A 12,533-nucleotide genomic window follows, 5' to 3' on the forward strand; every position below is an offset into this window, starting at 1 on the left:
GATACTGAAGGACCATGTACAGAGGGCTGCCAGGTATGACACGGGAGGGCAAAGAGAGTTTCCTATCTTGCACGAGCTCCAGGAATTTCGTAGTTTCGACAAACGGAAGAGCAACAGTTGTAAAGATGGTGGGAGAAACCATTTACCTCAGTTTTGTCAGTGGAAATATGAAAGCCATTGTCAATGCTTCAGGAATAAAGACAATCAAGACATCGCTGAAGATGCCGTTCAATGAGACAGGTCTGTGGAGAACTGCAGTAGATGGAAAAATCATCAACAAAAAGGGAGCCGAAGATGCCTGGCAGGAGACAGGCCATTATAGGGTTAATGGCGATAGCAAAGAGGACAACACTCAGGACGGAACCCTGAGGCACAACATTTTCCTCGATAAAGGTGTCCGACAAGGCAGAACCCACATGTACCTTGAAAACTCGATCTTTTAAAAATTTCTGAAGAAAACAGGGCAAGCAGCCACAGAAGCCCCACGTGTAAAGAGTATGGAGGATATCAGTTCTGCAGCAGGTATCATAGGCCTTCTCCAAATTGAAAAACATGGCCACAGTCTGGAATTTCCACAGGAAACCATTCATGACATGGGTGGACAAAGTAATGAGATGGTCAACTACAGAATGCCATGCTCGAAATCCACACTGTGCAGTTGTTACTAAACTGTGAGACTCAAGCCACCATACCAGCCAGGCATGAATCATACATTCCATCACCTTGAAAATGCAGGTGGTGAGAGAGATGGGGCAGTAGCCAGAAGGTAGGTTTTTGTCCTTACTGGGCTTAGCTATGATGGTGGCTTCATGCCAATGCCTGGGAAATGTGCCCTCTGCCCAGATGCGGTTGTACGTATTAAGCAGAAAGTGCTTGCCTGCAAGAGAAAGGTGCTGCAACATCTGAATGTGGACAGTGTCTGGCCCTGGGGCGGAGAATCGGGATGAACTGAGAGCGCGATCTAGCTCCCTCATAGTAAGGGCGGCATTGTAGCATTCATGATTCTGAGAAGAGAAGGGTATCGCCCGAGCCCCCTCAGCTTGTTTCTGATGGAAGAAGGCAGGGTGATGGTGGGAAGAGCTTGAAATATCTGCAAAATGGTGACCCAAGGTGTTGGAGATAGTAATAGGGTCCAAGACAACATTGCCTGCTACTGTCGTCAGGCCGGAAATTCGTGAACGGATTGTGGTTCCAGAGAGGTGTCGGAAGTTGGCCCACACAACAGAGAAAGAGGTGGAAATGTTAAAAGAACTAATGAATGAAATTGCATGCATCTGTTTATAATGAATGCAGTTTGCCATCATAGGATGACAGTTAAAAACGCGGAAAGCAAGTCTCCGTGAATGAATTGCATCGCGGCATGCCTCAGTCCACCAAGGGACTGGGACACAGCGTGGTAAAGAGGAAGTGCGTGGAATGGAATGTTCTGAAACCGTAAGGATAACATTTGTGAGATACTCCACCTAGTCATCACAACTGGAGAAATCCTGTTCTTTGAAGATTGCCAGGGAGGAGTAAACCTGCCAGTCAGCCTTAGTAAGCTGCCATTTGGGTGTGCATGCAGATGGGGTAGGAGTCAGCAAACGGATAGCACATGGGAAATAGTCGCTCCAATAGACGTTAGAAAGAATGGACCACTCAAGACAATGGGCAAGCTGGGCAGTGCAGAAGGATAGGTCCAAATGGGAATTGAATGAGTCGGAAAGGAATGTGGGTGCCCCAGTGTTAAGGTAGAAGAGGTTGAGTTGATTAAGAAGATAAGCCAAGAGGGCACTTCTCTGACAGGTTCTGGGAGAATCCCAAAGGGGATGATGCACATTAAAGTCACCAATTAGCAAAAATAGGGGAGGTAGCTTCCCAACAAGCTGAAGGAAGTCTGCCCTGGTGACATCAAACGACAGAAGGACATAAATGGTACAGTGGGAAAAAGTCTGGTGAGGAAGGAAAAGGCGAATAGCAACAGCTTGAAGATTGCTAGTCACGGAGATGGGACATCCCTTACGAGCAGCATGATGCTCAAATGAGATGGAATGCCGAACTCAGGGGGAAAGTCAAAACAAACCGGGAAGAAATGTGAAAGCTCAAAGCAGTTATGAGGACACAATTTTGTTTCCTGAAGGCAGAGTACAAGGGGATGCTGTGATGCTAAAAGCAGCCATAAATCCTCTTTATAGAACCGAAGGCCACAAACGTTCCACTGGAAGAGAGTCATGGTGAGGAAGAAATGAAGAGGTGTCAGCTCGGCGGCTGCGGAGTGACAGCCTGCAAAGACTCGCTGCTACAGGGCACAGAAGCAGGAGGATACTGCTCTGTGAGGTTCACAGAAGCATAGTCTTGTTTGTGCTGTTGATATGTGGAGTCCAATGCAGAAAAACATTTGGTGGTGCTCAATGGCAACACAGAAGCCGGCCGGGCAACGATATCATGTGGCAAAGGAGAAGACTATTTGCCTTTGGTGGACTTCTTCAAGCCTTTCTGGTTAGCGAAGGATGATTTGGGTGTTGTTTGGCTGGAGGGACGTAGGAAGTCTTCATGGGAGTACTCCTCCTGTCCTTTCCGGCCTACCGGTGTGTAGCTGGTGGCTTCACCCCTTGAGGTAAGAGTTTGATGGCTTGTTGCACAGCTGAACAGGGGGATGACAATGATCCCGTGACACTAGGTGATTTCACAACCTCAGAGCTGAATTTGAGGTCGCATGTCTGTGTGGCCATCTCCTTCATGAATGAGGGGTAACACGAACAGAACTATAGGTGCCAGACAGGAGAACACAGGGTTTGCGACTAGCCAATAGCTTGCGAGTGACTGGGTAAGGCAGTTTTTCCTTTACCAGGATCTCCTAGACAGCCTGCTCATCAAGATACATGGGACAATCCCAAGAGGAGGTGGCATGGCTGCCACTCCAGTTGATACAGTGGGGAGAAGGAGGCGCACTCCTTCCAACTGGGGGTCCCCTTCACAAGGGGGGCGCACCGCTTTAGGTGATTGTTCATGTTGTGTCTAGACAAGACAGCCTAGACACAATGAGAGGAAGCTGAAAGGCACGCGCTAAGTTAAAGCAGGATGGCGTGAGGTCTGAAACAGGATACGTAATGAATGCTATAAAGAAAAGTACGTAGCTTCTGGAATACTTAACTTTAATCCATCCTTTTGGTACATCTGGAGATTGTGGCGACACAAGTGAGACTCTTTAGATACATGCAATGTTACTAATGGCACCTTGCTAGGTCTTAGCCATTGACTTAGCTGAAGGCTATTCTAACTATCTGCTCTGCAAATGAGCGAGGCTTCGTCAGTGTGCATCGCTAGCTACGTCGTCCGTACAACTGGGGCGAGTGCTCTTCCGTATCTCGAGACCTGCCTTGTGGTGGCGCTCGGTCTGCGATCACACAGTGGCGACACGCGGGTCCGACATGTACTAATGGACCGCGGCCGATTTAAAACTACCACCTAGCAAGTGTGGTGTCCGGCGGTGACACCACAATTCACATCTCCCAAACACCTGACAGGGGTACCAATCATCAACTTGGGAAGGTAGCAGCTCACACATCAGACATGTGGACCAGCTTTCAGGAGTGAACAGGAGGGAAGAAGAAAAAGGGGAACCTCAAATGCCGAAGCAGAGGAATGAGAGGAGAAGGGAAACAAATAAAGAAAAGAGGAACGAAAAATGGTGGCGAGACTGTTCTTATGTCAGCGACAGACAATGCGGAACATTCCTAATAACACCCCAGACACGTTTCCCAAGGGAGGGGAAAAAGAATAGCAAGAGGATACACATGCAGCACAGAAGGGAAAGATGCTGCAAAGGCTCGGGCCCCGTGATAGCCAAGCAGGAACCTGCCAAAGAGTGGAAAGTCCCGAGGGAGAGCATACCATAGAGTCTGCGTAAGAGTCATTATGGGCATCAGTAATGAATTGACAATTACAGATAAAGCCGTTAAGGTCAGAAGCCCAGGCCCTCTAAGACTGGTCTGGTTTCTTGCAGCATCAGTACAATTCAACTCATGCCGCTATGACATGCACTCATTTGCGATGGTAATTGGACAATAAACTGCACATGTGATCAAAAGTAAGAGCTAAAAGTTCCTGTAAAAGAGGCAAGTTGACACAGTAATTGATACACCTCAGTTCGAATCCACGAGAAGAATAGAGCTTTGCACAAATGCGAGTCTGTCACACTGAAAGCCAAAAACTGCTGTCTGAGTAATCTTCTGTAACCTTCCCAATCCTCAGACGAATCTTCAAAAGGAAAAATGCATGCGGATAAACTGGTGGAAAGATACCCTGTCTGTTAAAGTTGTCACTGCTGAAGTAAGCTGTTCAATTGAGGCCAGTAGCACGGCATCCATAAAGACTAAACCTGAAAAAACTGCACTTAAAGACTGCACACGTAAACACCATTTGTGTATTAACCATGTAATATAAAACCAGTCCAACTCTGTAGTAACCAAGTAATACACAGAACCGATTGTACTAACACCTCTGAACAATAATAGAAATAAGCCTTTTTTGACTTCACATCTTAAACATTAGAATACACAGACAGCTTTTTGAGAACAAATAACAGTATCAATATTTAGAAGGCCACAAGGGGCTATACTCTGTGCCAGGCCTGTGGGAGAGTCAACCCCCACTGCCCAGGAACTGCTGTTTTAATTTTAATACTATCACATATTCCAATATTTCAGGAGATACAACTTGACCAACATCTAAAGCAATGGGCATATGACTGATTTTTGCAATAACTGAAATCAACAAACTTTTGTAAATCCAATGAGAACTGTTGGTGCATGTCAGCAACTTATGGATCAGCTGGGTGCAAAACATGGGCAATGGGGAAGATGGAAAGGAAAAAATCAGAAGCCTCTGAAACACAGCATTATAGAATGTATTTCACAGTCTGATGGACTGATTAATTAAGAAACAAAGACATGTTGCAATGAATCGAAAAGAAAGAACGGTTTGGGAAGTATCATGAAATGAGCCACTGCCAACAGTATTAGTTGAAGGGATGGAAGAGGGAAAAAAATCATATATGAATGTAAAGGGTGATCCCATTATGATGTTACAAACTTTCAGGGATGTTGGAGAAGGATAAATGTGTCAACTGACTCTCCATCAGCACCACAGTGTTTTCCCCAGTTGTGTCAATGTTCTTATGATTTTTATTTTGATCTTGGAGTTATGTAACTGAGACAGTCTTAATCATAGGTTAAATTATTTTCCTCAATTGTGCTTTACCATTCCATTCATGCAAGATGATCAGAGATGGAACGTGAGCTCGGAATGAATCAAGACAAGGAAGAAGCATGAGCCATGTGCTTTTCAAAATAAAGATCTTAGCATTTGATATAAGTGATTTAGGGTAACCACAGAAAATTTAGATATGGATGGCAGGAATATGGGTTACAGCACAGTCCAATAACATGCAAATCCAGAGTCTTACCACTCTGTCTAAAATATGTACAACAACAAATGATATAACAACTTCACAGTAACAACATAGCATCCTGCACACCTCATTTTGGTATAATACATTGATTATGATAGTTTTGTCTTACTTTCTGCATGTCTTACCTGCAATTTACTTCCAATATCTTTTTCTTTAGCCACATTGTAGAAGTGCCAATTGCTAACAACTTTCATTTTAATACTTGATAATGTTCCTTCATGATGACTTTTATAATGAATGAATAGAAATAGGCTCACAGCAAACTTAAGAAACGAGTCCCCAAGTGTCTCTAATGTTTCAGAATTGAAAAGGTCGTCACAAGATGCTGCAGTCAAAGCCTAGGACAACAGAAAAAAATCACTATGATTATAGGCATGAGCACTGAGATAAACATACATTTCATAAGCAAACATAACATGCAGGCCTCCAACACACTGAAATCTCGTCAAATAAAATAGTAGTCCTATTTATGACTGCACACTAAAAATGCCAGGCACCATATAAAATTCAGTGACTATATGGGTCATTGCATGTGTGCCCACACTTAAGGATGCACGCGTAACAAACACACACACACACACACACACACACACACACACACACACACACACACACAAAGGTTTGCATCTAGCAGTACTCTTTGCTGACACTTCGTAGAACGTGAGTATAGTATGGAAGAGCTGGTACTTACAGGGAAATTTATCAACTTTTTGTTCAACAAGAATGCTGAAGACAGTTTGCAGTTATTGAGGCAATATCTCTAATATGCAAGCAAAAGGACTCAGTATTTGCTAAACAGTTTGAGCCAATTGGGAAGCTTAACATTAACCAAGTGAAATGAGAACTGATAGTACGTAAAGGATGTGTAGGAAGAGCTTGCACTTTTAATAATAAAAAGGGGATCATTTGTTATTTTGATAGGTACACAAGCTGTTTGTTTCTATCAACAAGTAATACAACCATAGAGTATGATGAATGCAGTGCAAATCACAGAAACATAAAGCATGTGCAAGTTAGCATGTGAAAATAATATTAATCTGAGACACAGATTGAAAAAATTAACTACATGCTACTTTAAATTTTGTGCAGTGTGAAGGAGTATCATAAAGAAGACTACTCAGATTAACATAATTAATTTATGAATGTGAGCTGACAATAATCAGTAATAATTGATATCATTCAACCATTGCAAGCAAGTTGTTCAACGCTATCAATTACTACTGACAGGCTATAAAATTTGGTTTACGTTGCATTTAAATGAAAGAATGCAATCAATTATGTGCTATTTATGATTATTAGAAATTAAAAAGAGCACAAGCTCACAATATCATTGACTCATACAAATATTATGTGACATCGCACTTAACATTTAAGATAATTAAACAGTAGTTATATTAAATTAGACATCTACATGGCTATCCTGAAATTCACGATTAAGCGCCTTGCAGAGGGTTCATCATACCACCTTCAACCTATTTTTCTACTCTTCCACGCTTTAACAGTGCGCACGAAAAATGAACACTTAAATCTTTCTGAGAGAGCTCTGATTTGTCTTATTTTATTGCAGTGATCATTTCTCCCTTTGTAGGTGGGTGCCAACAAGATATTTTCACATTCAGAGGAGAAAGTCAGCAATTGAACTTTCATGAGAAGATCCTTCTTCCCAGCTGCAACCCCAATTTTCATATCACATCCATGGCACCTCTATCCAGTTTTGTGATAATACAAAATGAGTTGCCCTTCTACGAACTTTTTTTATGTCCTCTATCAATCCTATCTGGTAAGAGTCCCACACCTCACAGCAATACTCCACCAGAAGATGGACAAGAGTGGTGTAGACAGTCTCTTCAGTAGAACTGTTACATTTATGAAGTGTCACATCCCACAACATTATATATGTGGTTGTTCCAATTTATGTTGTTCACAATCACAATTCCTTAGTATTTAGTTGAACTGAAAGTGTTTATATTTATGTGATTTATCAAGTAACCAAAACTGAACAGATTCCATTTAGTTTTCGTGACAATAACCTCACACTTTTCATTAATGGTCAACTGACACTTTTCACACCACACAGATATCTCGTCTAAATTATTCTGTAACTGGTTTTTGATCTTATGATGATTTTACTAGACTGTAAAAGACAGCATTGTCTGCAAACAATCTAAGATGGCTGCTCAGACTGTCTCTCAAATCATTCATATAGATTAGAAACAGCAGAGGGCCTCTAACACTTCCTTGGGAAACGTCACATATCACTTCTGTTTTACTCAATGGCTTTCCATCAATTGCTATGAACAGTGACCTTTCACACAAGAAATCATGAATCCAGTGGAACAATTGGCAATTGGGATGAAACTCCATAGGCATGCAATCTGAATAGAGGTCACTTGTGTGGAATGGTATCAAGAGACTTTTGGAAATCTAGAAATATGGAATCAATTTGACACCCTCTTTTGATAACACTGATAACTTTATGAGAATGAAAAGCTTTACTTTATGAGAATAAAGAGCTAGTTGCATAGCATAAGAACAATATTTTCTGAATCCATGCTGTGTGCCAATAGATGTTTGAACACAGTAACTTTTCCAAAATCCTATAGTAAACAGATGTTAGGAGTAATCTGCTGGGTAACAGTTCCCTACTGCTATTTCCTTTCTTGAATACTGTGTGATCAGTGAAACTTTCCAGTCTTTACATGTGGATCTTTTGGCAGGTGAGCAGTTATATACAACTGATAAGTCTGGAGCCAATGTATAAGCATACTCTGAAAGGAAACTAATGGATGCAGCATCTGGAATACAGGTTTTGTCTTTATTAAATATATAAGCAAACTTACAGAGGGTAGACTGCAGTCCCAACCAATTGCTGGTATTACATATGAATTTGTAAGAACTCTCCTGAGGTGAGGAGTGCGACGAAGGAGAGATGGGGAGCATGATGGCGGGGAAACTGGGAGCGCGACAGTGGACAATACAATCAAACGCAGAAAGTAGTTACTGTCACTACTTCTATTATTTATTCCATCTCAAATCTTATTTCAGCATGTATGTGAAACTTGTGAGGATGACCTGAATCATGTTTTTGTCACAAAGGCAATTTCAGGAAATAGAATTTAGTATTTTGTATTCCTCTCTGTCAACTCACTGGGTTACCGGGTAGACAAAATTGGCCCACTTAGTTGCTAGTTTTTTACTTTCAAATTCAATCAGCACTTTTCCAACAGCTAACACTACATTCAGTTTCATTTCTTTCTGCTTTAGTTTGCCAATGTCTATGCTTAGCTTAAATATGTGATTAAGCTGTCTCTGCTTACAAAGCAACTTTCTAAAGTGGTTATTGAACCACACTGGTTATTTTCAATCATGGACAAACGTCCTATGTACATAGCTTTCTAATCTAAAAATATGAAATTTTTTCACAAAAGAATAATTTTAAATTTAACACCTAAGAACATGTAAATAGCTTCACAGTCCTAGTAAAAAATGGCAGGTATTTCAAAGCACTGGAACCAAACGGGTTTCCAGAAATAGAAGACATACAGGGCAATTGTCACTCTGGGTTTCCCAGGCAGATCATAAAGGATTATTTGAAGACAGACAAAGCAAATCAAGAATAAATAAAAGTTCTATTAACATCGTACATTGGAGCTCTGTCAAACACAATATTTCTCTCATTTGTTTCACCCCAATGGAACTCATGATTTGGAAACTATAAACATTTACATTATTATCTTTAACAATGAAAGTGTGTCTACAACTACCGTATATTTCACCATGCTTGTCAGATTTCAAATTGTAAATGATCACCACTCTTCTTTTGAGACAGCTTACATTAAATAAAGAGAAGTGAAACAATGCATGAAACTGTAGCTAACTTACTTGCTCCACATCATTCAGTGTCAAGCCACAGCCCCCAAAATCACTGTTCAGGAGCTGAATGTCACATGCGTTTTCAGGCATTTCATAGTCCAACACAGAACCCTCAGATATTGGAACCTGTTGATGAAAATGAAAATATGACCTTTATCATTTCAGGTGTCTTATCATCACAAGCACAGTGTTCCTGCAATATTTAGGACTTTTCAATGTATCATACATTCATCATCATTAAAATAACTGTACCCACAAGTACCAGATTGATTGCAATCATTGTTGGCAGGCAAGTAGGTGGTACCACACACACAAAATGATTATGCTTTTCAATTAGGAAGGATCAATGTGTTGTGCTGCACAGCCACAAAATGTACAAGCTAATATGGCATCGGGACCCCCAACATTGTGAACACAAGCATCAAGACATGTGGCATGGAGTTGTACAGGTCTGATGCCACTTGCACCTGAGCATGCAGACCCCACAGACTTGTGGATGGAAGTGATGTCCTGATGACACTCACCAGGGCAATCCACATGTTCTCAATCGGGGAGAGATCGGGCCATGTGGCTCGCTATGGAAGAGTATCTTATGACTATAATATCAATGAGTCACTGTTGGAATCGACAAACTCATACAAATACCTGTGTATAACACTTTGTAGGGATATGGAATGGAATGATCACATAGGTTCAGTCATGGGTATAGCAGGTGGTAGACTTCAGTTTATTGGTAGAATACTGGGGAAGTGCAATCAGTCTACAAAATAGATCACTTACAAATCACTCTTGCGATCCATCCTACAATATTGTTCATGGGACCCGTACCAGATAGGACTAACAGGGGATATTGAACATTTGCACGGAAGAGCAACATGAATGGTCACAGGTTTGTTTAATCCATGGGAGAGTGTCACAGAGATACTGAAGGAACTGAAACGATAGATACTTGAAGACAGACATAAACTATCCCAAGAAAGTCTATTACCAAAATTTCAAGAACCGGCTTTAAATGGTTACTCTAGGGATATACTGCAATCCCCTACATATCGCTCACACAGGGATCGTGAAGATAAGGTTAGAGAAATTACTGCATGCACAGGGGCATTTAAACAATCATTCTTCCAATGCTTCATACATGAATGGAACAGGAAGAGACCCTAATAAATGGTACAATGGGACGTACCCTCTGCCGTGCACCTCATTGTGGTTTGCAGAATACAGATGCAGATGCAAATGTATCCACAGCTGCAAGGCACACTCAGGAGGTGGCAGCGTTATTAAGATGAGAGTCGTCCTGTTGAAATAGGGCATGGGCATGGGCATTCATGAACACCAGAGCTACCACTTGCAGGACCTCATCCTTGTATCATGCAGCTGCCATGGAGCCCATTAGGAACACTAACAGTGGATGGACACCATAGGATATTGCTCCCCACGTCATCACACTAGGCTGGCAGGATGTCTGACGAGAGACTGTAACATCTCGACAACCTCTTCACTGCACTTGCAGACACAGACCTAGTGGTTGTCACTTCCAAGACAGAAGCAGGACTCATAATTGCAGATGACCTGCAGCCAGTTTGCAGGACCACATGTCTATTTATGTCAATTCTAGGAGAGTTGGGCATGACACTTTGTGGGCGCGAGTGGCAGGTATAACAGTTGGTGTACGGCAACCCTTGCATCATGCAGTTATCTGCCAATGGTACTAGCACTTACAAGATGTTGCACAGAAGGCAGGACAGCTCATTGAAAAGTTCTGATCATTATCATCAGATCTGCTATCACATGGTGGACAATCCTTCAATGTTCCCTTCTTGCAGTGCGTGTTCGATGTTCAGATCCTATATGTGTATCTATATGTGTATGCATGCCTTCCCACATCCATTGTACCAACAACAGGTGATTCTCGTGTCCATATGACCAATGGGGTGCGCAATATGACGACGGGACCACCCATCCTCCCACAGCCCCACAATGTGGTCCCTCTCAAACTCGTCCAGCTGGGCAACCTACAGTCATACATGTCGCATTGCTGTAGTGCATATTCAGGTGCTCTTTAGTGATACTATCTGCTGTCATAATGGTCAGCACGGCCATTTGGGGTGCCCTTATGTCAACCAAAGTGCGCGACATTATGGCCTCACCCAGACTCCCAAAATGCACGGCCGACTGTGCAAAAGAAATCATTTGCATATCTAATGGTGTATGGTGTGTACATCGCTAACCAGTTTGCAGTGGATCATTTGGGTCCTTGTGGCTGCAGCTCTTTTTATGATTGAGTGTACATTACTGGTTACACAATAAACTTTTAAGAATTACACATATATCACATTTTACACTGTATTTTGCATACTTGTGACAGGGCATCAAAATTTGGTATTTCATTTGTAGCACATTTCTTTACAACTATGACACCTGGGACCACTTGAATCCCACAATGGTATGGCTGGATAGGTAACTTTCAGTGAAACATTATAGATGTCTGCAATTTAATACTTTTGCCACGTATCATGAATATGCAGCATGCATGTCATCCAACATAGTGTAGCAGTGAAGTCACAGCTGGCAACAATCTGCTTCCATCATTTTGAATTCTGTTACCCTGTAGAATCTTCTTTACATAAAATGCTTATATATGTGTCACGTAGAAAGTTGTAAGCCATACTAAGTCACAACTGCAAATCTGTCACTGAAGTATAAAATGTATCTATTATTATAATCCACAGATTTTGTAAATTTGTACCATGAGATGAGTAAGTCACAAGTCGCAATATTTGTCAATATATTGTGATTTCATTAACCTCTATCATTGGAATACAAACTACATTTATAAATTGGCAGACATTGATGTTTGAACAGCGTTCTGTCACTGGAATCCATGTTAAAGAATAAAAAGTCTGCTGCTGAAACTCATCCAAGTTCATCACGGACGACGGCATGGGCGTCAATACATCACCCAAATCCTTTTTTGAGGATTTTGAAATTAGGAAGTGATTTGTTCTGAGGACTACTTAAGACAGGTGATGAAAACTGGTTCCTCAATACAAGCTTGAAACAAAATGCCAGATTATGGATGGCAGCACTTGGGTTTTGCAAAAATTACTATCTGTTGGGACAGTTATGGGCAGTATCTTCTGTGATGTGAGGATTGCATTCTTGTGGATCTTCTTGTACCTAGTCTAACCATAAATGCTATCCACTG

At 41.6% G+C, this 12,533-nt stretch overlaps 1 protein-coding gene across 6 annotated transcripts in view; it reads right to left on the reverse strand.

Annotated features, from left to right (window-relative positions):
- LOC126481228 (endoribonuclease Dicer-like) overlaps positions 1-12,533 on the reverse strand; it is a 446,265-nt gene that overhangs the window by 57,594 nt on the left and 376,138 nt on the right. For all 6 annotated transcript variants that reach the window (XM_050104838.1, XM_050104837.1, XM_050104839.1 and 3 more), the window contains exons 18-19: positions 9,335-9,451; positions 5,578-5,790 (exon numbers count right to left, since the gene is read on the reverse strand). In XM_050104838.1, the coding sequence (XP_049960795.1) occupies positions 5,578-5,790; positions 9,335-9,451 (330 nt within the window). The remainder of the gene's footprint in view (positions 1-5,577; positions 5,791-9,334; positions 9,452-12,533) is intronic.

The sequence above is a fragment of the Schistocerca serialis genome, chromosome 5, assembly GCF_023864345.2.
Source record: "Schistocerca serialis cubense isolate TAMUIC-IGC-003099 chromosome 5, iqSchSeri2.2, whole genome shotgun sequence".
Lineage (NCBI taxonomy): Eukaryota > Metazoa > Arthropoda > Insecta > Orthoptera > Acrididae > Schistocerca > Schistocerca serialis.